At 46.9% G+C, this 20,731-nt stretch overlaps 2 protein-coding genes across 3 annotated transcripts; one reads left to right on the top strand and one right to left on the bottom strand.

Annotated features, from left to right (window-relative positions):
• The first annotated feature begins 1,229 nt into the window (after positions 1-1,229).
• LOC123164532 (E2F transcription factor-like E2FE) lies at positions 1,230-4,858 on the top strand. 2 transcript variants are annotated; one of them, XM_044582049.1, is made up of 10 exons: positions 1,230-1,503; positions 1,598-1,718; positions 1,821-1,898; positions 2,092-2,154; positions 2,257-2,386; positions 2,480-2,547; positions 2,639-2,711; positions 2,818-2,879; positions 2,961-3,363; positions 4,551-4,858. In XM_044582049.1, exons 1-10 carry the CDS (start codon positions 1,340-1,342, stop codon positions 4,628-4,630), a joined length of 1,242 nt encoding a protein of 413 aa, XP_044437984.1. In that variant the 5' UTR covers positions 1,230-1,339; the 3' UTR covers positions 4,631-4,858. The 2 variants fall into 2 exon arrangements, with proteins under 2 accessions (XP_044437984.1, XP_044437983.1); XM_044582048.1 differs by having other exon boundaries at positions 1,231-1,503; positions 2,477-2,547.
• A 567-nt stretch (positions 4,859-5,425) lies between these two features.
• LOC123164533 (uncharacterized) lies at positions 5,426-6,886 on the bottom strand. Its single transcript, XM_044582050.1, has 3 exons — positions 6,616-6,886; positions 6,436-6,524; positions 5,426-5,755 (listed from the first exon to the last, which is right to left on the bottom strand). Exons 1-3 carry the CDS (start codon positions 6,640-6,642, stop codon positions 5,608-5,610), a joined length of 264 nt encoding a protein of 87 aa, XP_044437985.1. The 5' UTR covers positions 6,643-6,886; the 3' UTR covers positions 5,426-5,607.
• Between the last annotated feature and the right edge of the window lie 13,845 nt (positions 6,887-20,731).

Here is a 20,731-nt window from a genome sequence, read left to right on the forward strand (position 1 = left end):
CAATGACATCCAATGTCCATAGTCAGTAAACCATGACTATTTGTTGATCAACGAGCTAGTCAACTAGAGGCTTACTAGGGACACGTTGTGGTCTATGTATTCACACATGCATTACGATTTCCGGATAACACAATTATAGCATGAACAATAGACAATTATCATGAACAAAGAAATACAATAATAACCATTTATTATTGCCTCTAGGGCATATTTCCAATAGGTTCTCCCACATTAACAACACACCCCCACTCCTCCCAACACTCTCATCAAAGAGCATGTGATGAAACCCCAAACGTTGGGAAAAAACCATCTTATATTTCAACGGACACGTCTCAGACATGAAAGAAGCACTCAATTTTGTTTGCTTCTGAACCTCTAGATGCGCATTAACTGCCCAAGCCGAACCGAGCTCGCGACAGTTCCATTCTAATGTTTTAATTACTCGTGATAATCCCTCACTTTCGAGGTAGCCGCCGTTTACGACACCATCTATCATATTCTATAGAAACAAATAGTGCGCATTCTCTCTCCGCAAAAAGAAAAACAGTACACATTCTCTAAAAGAACCAATAACCTCTGTAATAGGACATTTTATAATCATTAAAGTAGCTACTCGTTGGAGAAATGGATCTATATATTTTAGTTTTAAATACATTCATTTTTATCCATTTTTGCAATAAGTAGTTTCAAACGAGGAAGTATATATTTTTAGGGTGTTTTCTATTTCTACCTTTCTTTATTCCTGTAGCCAGTAGCCTCTGACTCCAAAATCCACCTGATCCTAGCCCTAAGACTACCTACAGTGGAGTAACATAGGTAGTAACATCACACATATCTAGGTTAAATAGATGATGTGGCATGCAATAAATGAAGAAAGAGATGAAAGTGGTAACATAGCTAGTTACTACTAGTATGAGTAACATCACACATATCAAGGCAAGATGTGTTTATAGCCTAATAAATGAAGTGCTTCATGTTACCACACATATGTTACTCCCTACTATAAAGATAGTAACATAGACATGTTACTAGCGTATGTTAGACATGTTACTACCATTGTGGCTAATCTAACCACCGCTAGGCCACGACACCCAAAACCAGACCGACCGCGCCGCGCAGGAGCGGGAGACGGGACGGGAGGCGGCGCGGAAGGGGCCAAAAGTTTGAAAACGCGCCGCCGCCGCGGGCGCCAAAACGCAATCATTCCAACGTCCTCGCCGCCCTCCCCTCCCCTCCCCTCCTCCACCTTTCCAAAACCCAACCCGCAGATCCCATCACCAATAAACAAGACCACAAAATTCCCCCCTCCCCACCCTTTCCACCTCGACATCCACCGGCGATGGACCCCGCCGCCACGCAGCCACCGCCGCCCCCTCCTCCTCCTTACCTGCCCCCGCGCCTGGTCATCGACGGCGCCGGAGGCGGCTCGGGCGCCGCCGCGAGGGCCTGCCGGCACCACGCCTACAGCCGCAAGCAGAAGTCCCTCGGCCTCCTCTGCTCCAAGTAGGGGGGATATCTCCTCGCTCTCCCGTTTCCGCAACACGCGCTGTGCATTTCGCCGGTTTTTGACCTAGCTAGGCTCTGTCGGGCTTTGCAGCTTCGTGGCGCTGTACGACCGGGACGACGTGGAGACGGTGGGGCTGGACGACGCCGCCAGGCGGCTCGGCGTCGAGAGGCGCCGGATCTACGACATCGTCAATGTGCTCGAGAGCGTCGGGGTGAGCCCTGATAAAAAAGAAACCTTTTTTTGCCCTTGGCATGCGATTTTACCGATGCGCGGTTTCGTTTATGTTCCCTGACATTCGTTGAGCATCACGCAGATTCTCGTGAGGAGGGCCAAGAATCGGTACACATGGATCGGCTTCGAGGGCGTCCCTGCCGCGCTCAAGGAACTCAAGGTTTGGATCCGCCTATTCTGATCTATACCAATTCTACACGGTCTAATGATTGTTCTTAATTAGCTGTTCAATTCTCTTCTTTTTAATTATCGAAAATGGCAAGTCTTTTGCCTTGTTTCAGATAAAAAGACTGTTTACATTGAAATACCAAAATGATTAATGGCTTCCTATTTTGTTCTTCCCGTTTGTTCAGGAGAGGACATTGAGAGAGATGTCTGGATTAGCTCCGCCACCGGAGGAACCATCTGCTGCCAATGTTAGATTTCTTCACTTTGTTTTACTTAGCCCTTTTAGTTGTGATGCAAATCAGCGATTGTTGCTGATAAAAGAAGTGACTTTTCTTATGGTGGTTGTGAAGGTGTCGGACGATGAAGACGACGATGATAAATTGGGTGATGCAGACGGGGACGCTGACAGTGAGAAGCTTAGCCAGTCAATAGACAATGCTTCTGATAAGCCGGACACACCCATGTGCCCGCGTAGATCTGGTATGACTGATCAATCACTTTCTCATTGGTTTGCTGTGCCTAGTGACCATCATGTTATGTGCTGAATTAGTGTTTCTGGTGCCACATTAGTAGATCATAGGAAGGAGAAGTCGCTTGGGCTGCTCACTCAGAATTTCGTCAAGCTCTTCCTCACCATGGAGGTGAACCAACTGAGAATTCCACTGCATTTTTATTTCATTAAGGCGGCTTGTCCTTCGTGGTTAATTGCAATGTGATTCACTACTGGCACAGGTTGAGACAGTCTCACTTGATGAGGCTGCAAGGCTGCTCCTTGGAGAGAGACATGCCGAGAGCAATATGAGAAGTCAGTACCTGCATTTCTTATATTTTATGGGATCCATTGCTTAGTCGTTGCAACAGATTTTTCTATTCAACTGGAACTCATTACAATTCTGATGTTGATAATACAGCTAAGGTTCGTCGACTGTATGACATTGCCAATGTGCTATCTTCTTTGAACCTCATTGAGAAGGTAGTATCTTGACCACATGCCATTTCAAATTGTGGAAGTGATCATTTTTCTTAGCATGGTTGGTTTTGTGGTTTGTTTCAGACACAGCAGGTGGACTCCAGAAAACCTGCATTCCGGTGGCTCGGTCAGGCAAAGCGAAAGGAAGGTGCCACTGTCACGGTTGCTTTACCGCCAGCCAGGAAGATTATGTCTAGCAAGAGGGCATTTGGTACCGACATCACCAACATTGACAATAAGAGGGGCAAGTTAGTCTTGGAAACAGAGAACAAACCCAAACTCATGCAGGGTGGCAGCAGCATGTTGAAAACTTTCGAGAGTCAGCTCGGCCAAGGGAAGAGTAGTGGCTTTGTTTATGGGCCCTTCCACCCTGCTGGTGCAAGGAAACATGAAGTTGATGATCAGACAGTGAGGGAGAATGAGACGAAGAACATTCAAGACTGGGAGAATCTCGCTGTTTCATTCCGTCCACAGTACCAAAATCATGGTAAGCTAAACATTCCCCCCGCATGTTTATTTTTTACAGTTAAGATTTAGGATTTAGAAAACTAAACTGGATGGAATTTTGTTTTGAGATGCCAGTTTTGGTATCTACCCTTCTCTTTGCACTGGATGCATTGAAGTGCTTGTCTGACCCTTTATTAGTTACTACTCCCTCCGTCCCAAAATGTAAGATGTTTTTTGACACTACCATGGTATCAAAAAACGTCTTACATTTCGGGACGGAGGGAGTAGTAATTTACATGTCTAGTACTGGCCACTTCACATCCAAACTGATATGCATGATCAAGAAGAAACTGGAGCTCAGGAATTCAGGACAAAATGAATTTTATACGGTTTCATTAATTTTAGAAGTTTAGTCCCTTTACTTTGAGTAGCCATTTTAGCGGTTGTTTGTACACCTGTTTGTATTTATTCATTGACTGAAACACGTATGTAAACACATTCCACGATAGCTGACATTAATAGCATTTGGTCTTTTGGCAACCAAATTCAACATGAGTAGTCACCAGTGGAAGTAGATAGAGAAATCATCTTGGAGGTCGCTGGCCGGGCTGTGCTCACCTGAGTAGATTAGAGCGGCAGGGGTGGGATCAGTGGTAAGGGAGAGGGATAGGTGGGGAGGAAGGAGAAGAGAGGGGAATTAAGATGTGTGGCTGACAGGTGGGACTAGGGCTAGTCTTTGCCACACCAACCCGACAGATGGGTCCCACCCATCAGATTCGCTGTCAAAATGCCTAAGCCTCAGATCAGCGCAATTTGTTACCAACCGGCCTCAAAAGTGGTGTTTTTTGAATTTTTCTCAATGGTGGTGGTAATTAGCCTCAAATGTGGAGTTTTTTTTTAATTTAGTATACTTAGTTTAGGGGATCTCTAGCAGATCCCCTAAATTTAATCCCCCAAACCTTCTCTTTATCCCAAAAGGCAATTCTTTTTAGGGTTGAACTTTCACAACTATACCAGAAATCCAATTTCTGAATCTAGTGATCTAGTTTTAATAACTGCCATCAGCTCTCTGGTCTTTGACAAGTGGTTGTATAGTTTCTCATGATGTTATTTCCAGTTTTAACTAATACAGTAACTTTTAACTATGCCATTTTTGCTGTTTGTGTCAAATATATGGTTTACCCTGTTGATAAACTTACACAGTTCCCCTACATTTTGTGAATGCAGCGCTGAATGATCTTTTTGGCCATTATGTTGAAGCATGGAAATCATGGTACTTGGATCTTACACGGGAATCAACCTCATGAAGGATGGTTTAGTTTAGGCAGGTCTGTTGTAAATCAGTTCTTGTAGGCAGATCAACTCATCTGCTGAGGACTCTAGAAAGGATTCGACCTGTACAAGATGTCATAAACACAAAGGCTCATTTCGCCTTTGCTCGATGTATTTACTCAATGCAAAAAAGAAACAGAATAATGATACACTGGACTGTCCATTTTATTTTGGCAAGTGTGCTTTTTTTTTTGTCTACATCATGAGTTCTACTTGGTTCATCTTCAGTCTTGTTACATCTGTTGTCTCCAGCAAAGTGTTACTTTGCAGCTGTATAAGAGAGGAGATGGCTGGGACAACAGCTGAGGCTAGCATATTAGAGCCACCTGGTTTGATTTATAATTTCTGCTCTTTTCAGTCAGCTTTGATGAGTTAATTTGTTTCACCATCACCTGGATATTAAAACCTTGACAGGCTATGCTAGTCAAATTCAACAGAATAAGCTAGAAAGATGTTGATCACTGATGTAAAATGCATCTGAGTACTACAACAAGACCTGGGCTGTTAGATAAAATGTGGTATCAGGATTGACTTATAAGAGTCATTTTCCATACCTACAAATACCACAGCACATCCATGCTCACAAAATTCACAAATTCCAAAGGAGTTGTGTCCAAGCTACTGTTAAGACAGGAACACACTTCAAAATACCAGCAATAGCAATATCCAAATGTCTGCAGTAATCGCCGAGCTACCACTGAGGTCTCCACAACCACAACACAGCAACTAAACGGAAGCATGGAATATCCACAATCTCAATGAAACAGATATTTTGAAGCCATCAACCATCACATATATAGCAAGCCATCAAACATCACATGGTTCTTTCAATAAGAGGTACTTTATGATATCCTCTGAATTATGGACGCGACAACATTACTGAATGCTTGAAATAGGTTTGCACTTGACCACAACAGTTGCTAATAGCGAGTCACAGAGAGACTAAAGTGCTTCATTTCGGGCTGGTGAAGAACTTGTTGATTCCTGGCATGATCTCGGGGGTCTTGTCCTGCACATAGGCTCTGAGACCGTGCTCGGCGTAGCGCCTGCCCTCCTCATGGTTCTCAAGCACTCCTGCTGCCCTCCCCATCTTGTTGACCCTGCAGATGAAATCATTTCAGTACATTGTTACTAAGAAGTATAGGTTTTTTCAGGCTCTCCTCTAACAAGATTAAGATGAGCTGCCACAAATTTATTAAAATAATCATCAATGCAGATAAGGTTTGTTAAGATCGTCTCCCGATCATGCAAGTGCACTAAACAATTGCGAGTACAAAAAGTAGATCATGTACTAGTACAATATTTCATTATCCATTAGAACCCACAGGATAACACACATGACTTCCTGTCTGTACGAGCTATGATTGGTACAATATCATACTCAGAATAGAAAATTATACTGCAAAATCCCGCATAACTTCACCAACAATCCACGCGCACAAGCAAGATATCTCCCCCAAAAGGCCAAATGGTTCTCTTCTCACCCTTCGTGGACCGATTCTCCCACCCAAATGAAACCAAGACCACAACTTTTTTTTCACCTGACAAAACATGGATATCGACCGTAGCAGCGAAGTCAACACTCAACACCCAGCGGCCAGGCACCACGAACAGGCCAAAATCCAGCGGATCTACTCTTATCTAGTCCACTAATAAGTGGTACAACGCCAAGCCATGTAATAATCAAACAAGCGAAGGAGGGGGGCCGATTCGTTTCACTCAATCAAGAAATAAACTGCCAAGGGTAGGAGGGGGTACTGACAGCAATCGAGATCTTTACCTGACTTCTGGGTTGCCGGTGATGTTGCGGAGGAGGCTGAAGGCGCAGATGCCGATGGCCACGCCCGTCGCCGCGAACAGCGGGTACACCTGCGCGGCCGCGAGACAGGATAATAAGCGAACGGAAGAAGAGCGAGTGAGGGGGTGGGGTGGATGGCCCGGATCTGGGCGTGGAGCTCACCTCGGGCCTGACCCACTTGCTGGCCATCGGAGTCGCGGGGAGGACGCTGCGCCGGCGGCGGAGGGGGAGAGTGAGTGAGAGAGACGAAAGTGGAGAGGCGACGGCGGTTGCGGGTGAGAGGGAGTGGGCGGAGTGCGTGAGCCGGCTTTATTGTGCGGGTGTGGTTGCTCAGTCGCTGGGACTTGCTTGGCTGAAATGACGGGCCTGCCCTCGCGTTTCCACCTGGTTTTCTGCCAGTTGCACCCGGCTTTCGTAGAGCCAAGTGGATATGATCGCATACGTGCAGGTGAGTGTTTTTTAAGGAAAAAGATTACTCTCTTAGGCCAATTAGCTTACGAAAAGTAGTTGAGTAGATAGATGGATATACTCGGCCGTACTGGCGAATATTTTGGTCGGAGCACGAGAGCTGATTAATCGTTTGGGCTCACTTGATTGTGTAGTGTGGGGGAAGAACTATGGGAGATTAAGTGAAGCCAAGTTAAGAAATACCGTGCGAGTCACCTTACCAATTACTAGCAAATGGATCTGTGTGCTGCAACGGAAGAAACAAATCCTAACACAACATTCATGTTTTGCTCTAGAGCAAATCTCAACCACATACTATAGCTAGCACACGTTTCTTAGCGAGCACGCAAAGCAAAATTACCGTAAAACGTTCGGGGTAAAGAAAAAACATGCAAAGCAAATGGGTGACAAACATTGATTGCCGAGTTGCCAATTCTTGGTTCACATCCATGGATGGCAGATGACACGGATTATGGTGCGCATGGCCGACGACAACAATAGGGCGATGGACAATGTTTAGGAGGTTGGCGGAATCTAAATGAGTAGATGCATGTGACTAATTGGAAAACTTCTTACATATCGCAATGTAGGCTTGCAATGGTTGAAATAGACTGAATGATGAAATTTGTCCTCCACGGCGCATGGTTCGAGGTCTTTTTCTTTAAAAGGATTTTCCTCCTCGATGCGGAAATTGTGAGGGTCCGACCAGGGAAAGGGAAAGCTCTAATGTGTCGGGGGTGACGAGAAAGTACGATGACAACATAAGCCGTGGTGATATATTGTTGGTATGTTGAACTAAATCTTGCATCAGTTTCAATTGGACACAACTGGTAGGAGAAGATTCGATCTTTGATTTTGTGTTGTATGCAAGAAAATATTCGAACAATGAACAAATATGAAGAATATATCCCGTGTCCGTGGAATTAGTTAGTTTGTGCAGCATACGTACGTGAGGTTCCACGGTGGTTCGCGTCCATATTTCCTTTTCTAAACTGCTAAAGAGAGAGTTCAACCAATGTAATGTATAAGTAAAAATAAAACTGTGAGTTGGCACATGAATACACGTGTAGCCTAGCTGGTTGTTGAGGTCACTATATTACTTGAGCTTGTGAGTTCATGTTTCAAAGGAAGCAACCTTTTTTTTGTTGATTGTTATATGCAAGCCCTCATTTTTTCATCCCTTGCAGGTGGACCGCATATTTAGTTACAAGAAAAGCAGAGTTTTTTCAAAAATGTGTGATGAATCATTTTCCTGTCACTTAAAAGTGGATTGTGGGTTAATTATAGAAAAGGCAGAGGTTTCTATAAAAATGCATGATGGACGGACATAAGCTATCCTCCCTTTATTAGTAGGTATAGATTATTTTTTGCGAAAAAGCATCCAAAACTATATTATAAAACTTCATTAGAAGTATAAAGCACCCCAAACATAATGAAAATTACATCAAGTTCCCCAAACCATCGAACGACCATCATCGCTGCCAGAACGAGCAGCCGACACGCCATTATCGCCACTCCCCTACCAAAATGTATTCATGTGCTAACTTAAAATGCAATTACAGTTCTCCTAGCTGAATGAGCAGCCGACTTGCCCTGTTGGTGACAATTGGGAAGTCTTCGTGCACGTTCTCCTAAGGACCATCATCCTGGAGCCACAATCATCGTCATTGAACCCTTGTATCGATTCAAAGTGCCTGACACTAGATCTTGTCGCCGCACACGTACGACAAGATACCCTAGTCTCATCACCACAAGGGGACCACATGAATTTATGTTGGAGCTCTATCGAGCCCGTTCATATGGACGAACTCGACGAGGGTCAGAGCCCAGAAGACGAACTCGAAGAAGAAGCATCACCATCCGTCCGGAGGCCGCCCCTGCGACTTTAGAAATTTGCGAACACTTGATATAAATGATAAGTAAACGTGGACGCATGCTGCCACTACAAAATCTTTTTTGCGCTATAAAAAATTCTACTTATCAATGCTGGAGTTGGTGGTGGGTTTACATGTAGGGCCAACAATACAAATAAACAAATGCACTTTTATATCCATATGAGACCAGCAACCTTCCAAAAGATAGAAATAAAAAAAATACACTTTTACTCATATGTCAAATGTCAGACCTAGTAAAAAAACACTACCAATTTAATGTGAGAACACTACTCTAATTTATCTCTCGACATGCCAAAAGGGAAAAAGCGGTCTCACATATCATATCCCTAAATGCCCCCTTCCTCACATGCAATTACTGTTATCATTAGACAACCACCCCAACAATGCATTCATATTTATCATTCAAAAACAATGCATGCATATATCTTCAAAAATAAATTATGCTAGCCTCACAAAAATTGAAATAAAATAATAATTACAAACCACATTACTCATAAACAATACATCTAAATTATAATCCATTTTCATGATTGTGTCTCTTGTGATGGGAACTTCAAAACTATATCCCATATAGACACATTCCGATGATATTTTCTGAAAAAGCAATTTACCGTGTCAAAAAGATAGCTCGCAATATGAACATGCTTCTCTCACAAAACTGATAAGTTGGCGCTTTTGATAATCATTTTGCATTTAATCACTGCACGTATTGACTCTAGAGACTTGATTCTGACCACCATACTAATCTTAATGTTACCGATGTTCGGCATAGTCTTCCACTCCTCTCAGCACTCGAACTCTTCTTGTTCTGATCTTCGACATCTTGGGTGCCTGCGAGCCCTAGGATCAAGGTAAATACAAGAGAGAAAATTGTTGCACAATGCTTCCTCTCTACTAGTAAGTTGTTGGGCCCAATAGTGTAAGGGTTTGTAGCAAATATCAATTTCCTTAAGTGTTCTCAAGGTTTATTGAACCAAGATGAGCTAAGCGAAAACAATCAATGGTCAGTTGATACGTCTCCGTCGTATCTATAATTTTTGATTGCTTCATGCCAATATTATACAACTTTCACATATTTTTGGCACCTTTTTATATGATTTATTGGACTAACCTATTGATCCAGTGCCCAGTGCCAGTTCCTGTTTTCTGCATGTTTTTTATATCGCAGAGTATCCATATCAAACGAAGTCCAAATACAATAAAATTTCACGGAGAATTATTTTGGAATATATGCGATTTTTGGGAGTTGGAATCACCGCAAACGGAGGCCCACACAGCCCACAAGACACCAGGGCGCGCCAGAGGCCCCTGGCGCGTGGTGGCGGGTTGTGCCCTACTCGAACGTCGGTTGGAGCTATACTTCGGACGCAAGGAAGCTTATATCCGGAAAAAAACCGTGTTAAAATCTCAGCACAATCGGAGTTACGGATCTCCCGGAATATAAGAAACGGTTTTCGGCCAAATCAGGAGAACGTGAAACAGAAGAGAACAAATAGGGAGATCCAATCTCGGAGGAGCTCCCGCCCCTCCGCCACCATGGAGACCATGGACCAGAGGGGGAACTCTCCTCCCATCTAGGGGGGAGGCCAAGGAAGAAGAAGGAGGGGGCTCTCCCCCCTCTCTCTCGGTGGCGCCGGAGTGCCGCCGGGGCAACGATAGGGACGGCGATCTACATCAACAATCTTGCTACCGTCAACACCAACTCTCTCCCCCTCTATGCAGCGGTGTAACACCTCTCCCCCCCGCTGTAATCTCTACTTAAACATGATGCTCAACTCCATATATTATTTCCCAATGATCTATGGCTATCCTATGATGTTTGAGTAGATCCATTTTGTCCTGTGGGTTAATCGTGATCTTGGTTGGTATGATTGTATATTTTATTTATGGTGCTGTCCTACGGTGCCCTCCGTTCTCGTGCAAACGTGAGAGGCCCCCGCTGTAGGGTGTTGCAATATGTTCATGGTTCGCTTATGGTGGGTTGCGAGAGTGACAGAAGCTTAAACCCGAGTAAGTGGGGTATGACGTATGGGAGTAAAGAGGACTTGATACTTAATTCTATGGTTGGGTTTCACGACCTTAATGATCTTTAGTAGTTGCGGATGCTTGCTAGGGGTCCAATAATTGTTGGGGAACGCAGTATTTCAAATTTTTTACCTACGATCACGCAAGATCTATCTAGGAGATGCATAGCAACGAGCGGGAAGAGTGTGTCCACGTACCCTCGTAGACCGAAAGCGGAAGCGTTTAGTAACACAGTTGATGTAGTCGAACATCTTCACGATCCAACCAATCCAAATACCAAACGCACGGCACCTCCGCGATCTGCACACGTTCAGCTCGGTGACGTCCCTCGAACTCTTGATCCAGTTGAGGCCGAGGGAGAGTTTCGTCAGCACGACGACGTGGTGACGGTGATGATGAAGTTACCGGCGCAGGGCTTCGCATAAGCACTACGACGATATGACCGAGGTGTGTAACTGTGGAGGGGGGCACCGCACACGGCTAAGACAAATCTTGGAGTGCCTTTGGGGTGCCCCCTACCCACGTATATAAAGGAGGGAGGAGGAGGAGGCCGGCCTAGGAGGGGCGCGCCTATAGGGGGAGTCCAACTAGGATTCCCAATCCTAGTTGGAGTCTCCTTCCTTTTCCAAGAGGGGAGAGAGGGAAGGAGTAGGAGAGGGAGAAGGAAAGAGAGGGGTGAGGGAGTCCTGGACTAAGGGGTCCTCGAGCGTCCGGCCTGTTATCCATGGGCCGGACTGGTGGGCTGTGAAGACATGAAGGCCGAAGACTCTACCCGTGTCCGGATTGGATTCTCCTTAGCGTGGAAGGCAAGCTTGGCGACCAACTATGAAGATTCCTTCTTATGTAACCAACTCTATGTAACCTTAGATCCCTCCGATGTCTATATAAACCGGAGGGCGTAGTCCGGATAGCAGACATTCATTACCATAGTCATACATGATAGACTTCTAGGGTTTAGCCATTATGATCTCGTGGTAGATCAACTCTTGTAACACTCATATTCATCAAGATCAATCAAGCAGGAAGTAGGGTATTACCTCCATAGAGAGGGCCCGGACCTGGGTAAACATCGTGTCCCCCGTCTCCTGTTACCATCGATCCTAGACGCACAGTTCGGGACCCCCTACCCGAGATCCGCCGGTTTTGACACCGACATTGGTGCTTTCATTGAGAGTTCCACTGTGACGTCGACGAAAGGTTCGATGGCTCGCCTTGTCCTTAAAGACAACATCACCTCCGGAGGAGTCCTGGCCCCAGGCCAAACCCTCCGGCTGGGTGGCTTGATCGCCCGTTCGGCCGTTGAGCCGACGATGACCTCTCGGGCCATCGAAAACCCACTTCGCATCAACTCCGAACACTCCAAGCAGATGGATCCGGCAGAGTTTTCGTCTTTGAACGAACTCCTAGATCGCGCCGCTGCTCTAGGAATCACCACAGATTACGATCGGATTGGGCTTAAAATCGATCAAGGATAAATCAAAACTCCACTGGTCACCCACCAGATAGCGGTAGTCGAGGAGCAGGACGACGAGTCTTCTTCTATATCGAAGATTGACTGTGTCCGGATCGCCGATCAAGAAGAGCCGGATACCTACCAGCGAAAGGATGCGACCAGCCCTCCGAACATAGAATCGGATGGCAGTCCTAAGCAGTCAGAAGATATTCCGAAGCCTGGACTGTTGAGTCTGGAAGGCCTTCAGACTCCGGACAATCGGTCCAGTCAGGACGCGGATTTAATCCCACCCACCCACCTGGACATAGACGCCCTCATGAGCTTAAAACAACAGTCTCAGGAAACGGTTCACCACTTTTGGGCCAGATTCCTCCTTGTCAAAAACAAGATAAACGATTGCCGCGACGAGGACGCGATATCAGTGTTCCGCAACAATTGCGCGGACGAAGGAATCCTCAACGCCATCAATCGTCGCCGCATACTGAAGTTCGCTAACTTAGCAACCATCGTACAGAAGTACACCGCGATAGAAAGCGCCTGGAAAACTCAAGCAGCTTGCTGGGAACCGTCGGTCCCAACTCGTCTCCTCCTACAGGCGAAGAGGGCGCACCCCCGCGGCACGCCCAGTCCAACAGTCAAGAAACATAAATCCATTACGCGGCACGATACCGTGCTGGAGGGATGGCTCGATGGCCCATGCAAAATACACACGACGCTAGATACCGTGGCAACCCACAGCCTTAGAGCTTGTTGGATACTCCGGCAGGTAGCCAAGAGCGGCGAGCAATGTTGAGGATATCGCTTATCGTTATCGTCTCGGTTAGCTAGGTATTAGAGATTAATCGGAAATCGACCGATTAATCGATTTTATCGGTCGACTATTAATCGGATATTTGTTTGCAAATCTCAGGTTCCCAACACTAAAATACGCTATATTCAACACCAAAACAATATTTGACAGAAGTGTTACCTTGATTTCTAGCCTTTGAATCCTCATATAATGACAAACAAAATAAGACAATAGTACATATTGCATAACAAGGTCCACAAAACATAAATGAACATAATTTTTGCAAACATAGTGTTATGAATAGGTCTGATTTATCGGTAGATTCCCAATAAATCGCTTGTTAGAACGATAAATCGGTCCAGAAGATAAACGGCAAAGATAAGGCATAATCTTATCGGTCACCCCGCGATTAGCGATAAATCGGAAGATTAATCGGTGAATCGGAAGATTTCTTGAACAGTGGCAGCGAGGACATCCTCATCAAGGACGCCCCAGAACAGCACCCTCCAGAAAACGACGACACAAGAGTATTGACGGTCTTCGAGACATTCGCTTCAAACAACAAGCGCAAAAGAGCACTTCGTGACCTCGCCGAAGTCTGCCAAATCGCTGCAATAAACCCTTGGAATGACACGGCTATAACATTCAATGCCGGCGACGAACTGAGAAACAGGACAGCCCGAGTGCCAGCCGCATTAGTCCTTAGTCCCATCGTGGATGGATTTCGACTTACTAAGGTCCTCATGGACGGCGGCAGCGGACTAAACCTCATTTATGAGGACACACTCCACAAAATGGAAATACACAGGAGCCGCATCAAGCAAAGTAGCACAACCTTTCGAGGAATCATTCCCAGTCGGGAGGCGCGGTGCGCGGGCAAAATCACACTCGACGTGGTATTCGGCACGCCGGAGAACTATCGGTCCGAAGAAATCACTTTCCAGGTGGCCCCTTTCAGGAGCGGATACCACGCCCTGTTGGGATGGGATGCCTTTACACGCTTCCAAGCTATACCTCATTACGGGTATATGAAGCTCAAAATGCCCGGACCAAATGGTATAATCACTCTCGTCAGTGATCCGGACATAGCACTCCGCGCTGAAAACAAAACCACATCCCTGGCCCTTGAGGCGCTATCCGAAGCCCTTGCGGCCGAAGAACTAACCGCACTACGCTCCACGGTGGACAGGGACGATGTGATCCTCGACAAACGCCCCAAATCCACCTCCTTCAAACCAGCAGAAGAAATAGTCAAATTCCAGGTCCACCCAACGGACCCCAAGAAGACAACATCTATCGGAGCACACTGAACCCAACAGTTGACGCCGCACTACGAGAATTCCTGCGCGAAAACTGGGACATATTTTCCTGGCACCCTTCAGACATGCCAGGGATCCCACGCAAGCTGGCCGAACATAGTCTCAATATACTAAAGGGATTTAAACCGGTCAAGCAAACACTGCGGCGCTTTTCCGAACCCAAGCGACAAGCCATGGGGGAGGAGCTGGCCAAGCTTATCGAGGCCGGATTCATTAGAGAAATCAAACATCCGGACTGGCTGGCAAACCTGGTGATGGTACCAAAGAAGGACAAATCCTGGCGCCTATGTGTCGATTTCAAAGACCTCAACAAGGCTTGCCCTAAGGATCCCTTCCCCCTCCCCCGCATTGATCAAATCATTGACGCCACCGCAGAACACGACTCACTGTGTTTCCTCGATGCATATTCCGGATACCATCAAATCAAAATGAAGGAGTCCGATCAGGCTGCAACATCATTTATCACCCCATATGGGCCATTCTGCTTCAACACCATGCCCTTCGGGCTCAAGAACGCCAGCGCCACATACCAGCGCATGATTCAAACATGCCTAGAGAAGCAGATCGGCAAGACGGTAGAAGCTTACGTTGATGATGTCATCATCAAAACTAGGCACGTCAAAACACTAATAAACGACTTACGTCTTACATTCGACAATCTCCGTGCGTCTGACATTAAGCTCAACCCGGAAAAATGTGTCTTCGGCGTCCCAGCCGGAAAATTGCTGGGCTTCATCGTTTCCAATAGAGGAATAGAAGCAAACCCAGCTAAAATCCGAGCTCTGTCACAGTTGGCCACGCCAACAGACCTCAAACAAGTTCAAAAACTAGCTGGTTGCGTGGCAGCATTAAGTTGCTTTATCTCCAGATTAGGAGAAAAGGCACTGCCACTCTATCGCCTCTTACGGCGCACCGATAACTTCAAATGGACAGACGCGGCGACTGCCGGACTGGAGGAAATAAAGGCCCTCCTAGCAAGCAACCCAATCCTGGCCGCACCAAACGCTGGCGAACCAATGTTGCTAAACATATCGGCAACACATCAGGTGGTGAGCGCCGTGCTCGTCGTCGAACGAGAATAGGACGGACACAAATTCCCACTTCAAAAACCAGTATACTACGTATCTACTGTCCTCACACCATGCAAATCCCGTTACCCCCATTACCAAAAGATATCATACGCGGTCTTCATGGCATCCCGAAAGCTACGACACTACTTCCAGGAGTGTTCAATCACGGCGGCTTCCGAAGTCCCACTCAATGACATAATAAACAACCGCGATGCCATGGGACGGATCGCCAAATGGGCCATAGAGCTACTCCCATTTGACATAACATACAAGCCACGTTGAGCCATCAAATCCCAAGTGCTGGCTGACTTCGTCGCCGAATGGACAGAGGCCGAACTCCCCAAAGAGTATGGCACATATTCCAATTGGGTTGTGTATTTTGACGGCTCCAAAATGTTGGCGGGGCTGGGAGCGGGCGTCGTGTTAACGTCCCCCACCGGAGATGTTGTCTAGTATGTGCTCCAAATATTATACACAGACTCCAACAACGCAGCTGAATACGAGGCCTTATTGCATGGTCTTCGGATGGCCGTATCCATGGGCATACAACGCCTGGAGGTGCGCGGGGACTCAAACCTCGCAATATCTCAAATAAACGGAGACTTCGATGCCAAAGATCCAAAGATGGCAGCTTACCGTAATGCCGTCCTAAAAATGTCGGCTCGGTTCGAGGGGCTTGATATTTCATCACATCGCCCGAGAAAGTAACCAGGCGGCGGACATCCTTGCTCGCATTGGTGCTAAGCGCGACCCCGTCCCACCTAACATCTTCCTAGAAAGGCTTTTCAAGCCATCCGTGGTGTGGCAAGGGGAGGGCGGCAACAACAGTCCAGATCCGAACACAACCCCAGACTCTGAACACACCGATATCATCGGGGGCTCAGCCATCGAAATTACACCATCGGCCCATCTCGTTATGGCAGTCATTGCCCCATGGACCGAACCCTTCTTGGCCTACATTAATAGGAAGGAGCTGCCCGAAGACCAGAATGAGGCCCGCCGCATTGTCCGGCGCTCGAAGGCCTACAAGGTTCACGATGGAGAGCTCTACAAGAAAAGTACTACCGGGGTACTTCAAAGATGTATCTCCGAGGAGGAGGGGCGACGGCTTTTGGCAGAAATTCACGCTGATCTAGGCGGACACCACGCCGCAGCCCGGGCCCTTGTTAGCAAGGCCTTCCGTACAGGGTTTTATCGGCCGACGGCCCGAGCAGATGCGTAGGACCTTGTCCAACGTTGCGTTGGGTGCCAACTCTTCGCCAATCAAAGCCACATGCCCCCAACTGCCTTATAGACCATCCCCATCACTTGGGCTTTCACGGTCTGGGGACTGGATATGGTTGGACCCCTTAAAGGGGGAAGCCATAAGAAAAAATATCTGCTGGTTATGGTGGACAAATTCACTAAGTGGATAGAGGCTAAACCAGTTAAAACGGCTGAGTCTGGCCCGGTGATAGACTTCATATCCGGTGTTGTGCACTGTTATGGTGTCCCACACAGCACCATCACCGACAACGGCTCTAACTTCACAGCCGACGAGGTAAAAACCTGGTGCACTAATCTAGGCATTAAACTCGATTACGCCTCTGTCTACCACCCGCAAACCAACGGTCAAGTCGAACGAGCCAATGGTCTTATTATGAGCGGCATCAAGCCCAGACTAGTGCGTTCTTTGAAAGAATCAGACAAGCACTGGGTTGAGGAGCTCGACTCCGTACTCTACGGGCTGCGGACCACGCCCAACCGTACTACCGGATACACACCGTTCTTCATGGTGTATGGCGCAAAGGCCATGTTGCCTTGCGATATTATTCACGACTCACCTCGAGTGCATATGTACGAAGAGAGAGAAGCCGAGCTTGATCGGCAGGACAACCTAGATGCCCCGAGGAGGAGCGCGATGTCGCAAAAGCCCGTTCGGCATTTTACCAACAGCAGGCTCGAAGATATCAAAGCAGAGAAGTACGGGCCAAGACTTACAACGTTGGCGAACTCGTTCTACGCCTGCCGGAGAAGAAAAAGGACAAACTCAAGCTGAAATGGGAGGGTCCCTTCATAATTGATGAAGTTCTGACCGGTGGAGCATACCGTCTTCGTGATGCATCAGACAATCGCCTCGAGCCGAACCCCTGGAACGCGGCCAGACTCCGACGATTCTATGCCTAGCGCTGAACTCCTTGTTTGTCTCCTTCTCCCCTGTAGCTTCCATTATTTTTTCTCTCTTTTCCGATTACTTTTTCCTTTCTCGCTTTAAAGCTCTGGTACGGCTAGACCGCACACCCCTGACACATACATCTTTAAAATATGTATGTCCATTATACCTGGGGGCTTCTTGGACAGAAGCTTTTCATTATTATTCCTCGAGCATCAAGCTCTTCACATATGAGTTTTTCCATATGTACCTTTTCTTCGACATTATATGCATCGATATGACTTAAGTTTTGGCCAAGCTGGGTTTCCTGGCTCCTGTGCTTATGCCCTACGTTCCCGTTAGTTCGGCTAGGGCATAAAGGGAGCACCTCTGCGATTGTTACTGCCGGGTCATCCGGATGTGTACCTCAGACTGGGTGAAGCCGATAGCTAGCGTTCTTAAGGGAATATTCGGTCAGTGAATTAAAGACATTTTTTGCATTTACTCCATTGCGAACCGCCAGAAGTTACATACATTGTGATTTTTCCATCACAATCCGGACATGTACATTAATACATGCACACCCAGGGAAAGGAACCCTTAACGGAACTATTCTCTCTGGAAGATATTTTTTACGATCTCAATGTAATATAACATAACTAGCAGGATACAACTTGTCTGTTCAAGCAACTATGACCCCTACGCCTAGTTTTCCAGGCATACCCCGGTCTATTCGGTCGCGAGGGTATTCGGAAACACTCCGCACCCTCGAGTCCGAAGGTTGAAGCGAAAAGGTCTTCCATGACAAACGCTATACAATTCAGCTAGAATTACACATGGTAAGGAAAGTACATAGTCACTTGGACTCAAAAACTTCCTCCTCTATACCGTCCAACAGGCAGTCTAACTTACAATCCTGTTGGGAATATTTGGCGGCCACCTCTTCTTGGTCATATACTAAACTAACGGGAATTTCTTGCCCATCCGACCCTAGCGGTCCGACCCGGGCCATGTGATTAGGATCCAGCTTGGTATACTGCGTTTTCACCATGGCCCAGGCCTCTCGCGCACCTTCTCGGCAGGCCGATATCTTCCATAGTCGGATACGCCGCCGTGCTCCCTTGAACAGCTCTACAAGCTCCTCCATACTTCCTGGAGGGGAGGCGGATGGCCATAGGGCCTTGGCAACACTCCGCATTGCCAGCCGAGCCTGCTCGTGCACTTGTGACAGCCTTTGCAGCAGATCACTTGATGATCCGGACACCTCCTCGTCGGGACGACCCATCAATATACCTGCAATCACAATTATATTAGTTCTATTTATCTCCAAACTACTTTCAAAATAGTTCAGACACATACTGAATATACCGCCCCGCAACGTCCTGTTCTCCTTCACGGAGTCGGCTAGCTAGGCCGCACATCTTTCAATTCTTCGCCCAATGCGGTGTTGGAATCCTGTAGCTTGTTTTTCTCGTCCCTGACTCGGGTCAACACACGCTCGCCTGTGGCGTGTAGCCTTTTTGCCTCTTTTTCCCCTTGTTGGGCGATCTTCAACTTCTCTTCAAGTTGATCAGGCGATCCTATTATGCAATCAGCAACAATATTAGTACAGTTGCCATACAATTATCATTCCTCGATGGAGGGGAATGTTACCAGAAGACGCCTTCTTGAAGTTTTCCAGTTCGGTGGTAGCAACATTCAGCTGCGCCCGACACTGCTCCAGCTCTTGGGGTAGCAGAGCATTCTTCTTGGTAAGGACCTGGTTATACAACGATCCTTAAATCGGTTGTACCAACTGCTTTCAGTCTCGGGGGCTACGGGCATATGGTTATCCTTTTCGAACAAAGAAAAAACTTACCTGCACATCTGTCAAATGTTGCTTTGTGGCTTTTCTAAGCCCATCTCGAGCAGCTCGGATGTACGCATCAGTCGAGCTGAAGGCATTGAATGCCTCTTCCGAGAACTTGGGGTCTCGTAGGACAGCCCTGCAGCACCGATGATTCATGGCGCTCTCTACTTCCGAGTTGGTAACAAACATGTTTTCCGAATCCTCGGTCGAAGGACAGTCCGGCGTTGCCCCCATAGCGCCCCCACCTCTCCGGTGGGATCTAAATCCCGGTTGTTGGGAGTGCAACCGGCTGAATCCCCGGACATAGTCCGGTGAACCTTTTTCCTGGTACAGGACCAACATAACAATCACGGTTGGGTACGACTGCCAAAGCATACCTTTAAATCCATATCTCTTCGACGAAGGGCCGGCCGGGTCTCCGCCAACCTTCCTTTTCGAGGCCTTGCTCGGCGCGGGAGCTGCCCTTCTTGGAGTCATCCCCGACGTAGGAAGGCGCGCCGAACGCCTCCCCTTTGAAGCATGAAATAGTGCGGTGGGTGAGGCAGCGCGAGGAAACTCTTTCGAGGGGGGTTTCTCCCGATTACTTACGTGGAAGCTGGAAGAAGACCGGAATAATCGGCGGTTGATAATCCCCAAGTGTAGGGAATCATCGTAGATATTTCCAATGGTGGAAGTGGTAAGTATGGAGTGTCGAACCCACAAGGAGCTAAAGGTAAGATCAATATTCTCTCAAGCCCTATCTGCCACTGATACGACTCTACGTACACCGAATGTTTGCTTCCAACTAGAGACGAGAAATAAAACTATGTTGTGGGTATGAAGAGGATAACTTTGTATGATATCGGAGAGCTAAAATATAAAAGTAGGTGCTGTTATCATAAAGTTAGAATATATTACTAAAAAATATAAATAGCGAGTGTGGAATAATGATGGATCGGTGTGCGGGATTGTCCTAGGCAATTGTTAACAAGACCGATAGTCGTCATTGCAATTTCATATGAGGGAGAGGCATAAGCTAACATACTTTCTCTACTTGGATCATATGCACTTATGATTGGAACTCTAGCAAGCATCCGCAACTACTAAAGATCATTAAGGTAAAACCCAACCATAGCATTAAAGCATCAAGTCCTCTTTATTCCCATACGCAACAACCCCCTTACTCGGGTTTGTGTTTCAGTCACTCACCAACCCACTATAAGTGAATCATGAACGTATTGCAACACCCTACAGCGGGAATCCCTCACGCTTGCGCGACACGGAGGGCACCATAGGACAGCACCAAAATAAAACATACAA

The sequence above is a fragment of the Triticum aestivum genome, chromosome 7D (assembly GCF_018294505.1).
Source record: "Triticum aestivum cultivar Chinese Spring chromosome 7D, IWGSC CS RefSeq v2.1, whole genome shotgun sequence".
Classification (NCBI taxonomy): domain Eukaryota; kingdom Viridiplantae; phylum Streptophyta; class Magnoliopsida; order Poales; family Poaceae; genus Triticum; species Triticum aestivum.

Bases quoted from the DNA above. Each gene is read 5' to 3' on its own strand.
- LOC123164532 (XM_044582048.1), top strand. From the start codon at position 1,340: ATGGACCCCGCCGCCACGCAGCCACCGCCGCCCCCTCCTCCTCCTTAC. The intron at 1,719-1,820 runs GTGAGCCCTGAT...AGCATCACGCAG, and splicing joins ATGTGCTCGAGAGCGTCGGG to ATTCTCGTGAGGAGGGCCAA. The intron at 2,548-2,638 runs GTGAACCAACTG...CTACTGGCACAG, and splicing joins AGCTCTTCCTCACCATGGAG to GTTGAGACAGTCTCACTTGA.
- LOC123164533 (XM_044582050.1), bottom strand. From the start codon at position 6,642: ATGGCCAGCAAGTGGGTCAGGCCCGAG. The intron at 6,525-6,615 runs GTGAGCTCCACG...GCGGCCGCGCAG, and splicing joins GCAAGTGGGTCAGGCCCGAG to GTGTACCCGCTGTTCGCGGC. The intron at 5,756-6,435 runs GTAAAGATCTCG...TTTCATCTGCAG, and splicing joins ACCGGCAACCCAGAAGTCAG to GGTCAACAAGATGGGGAGGG.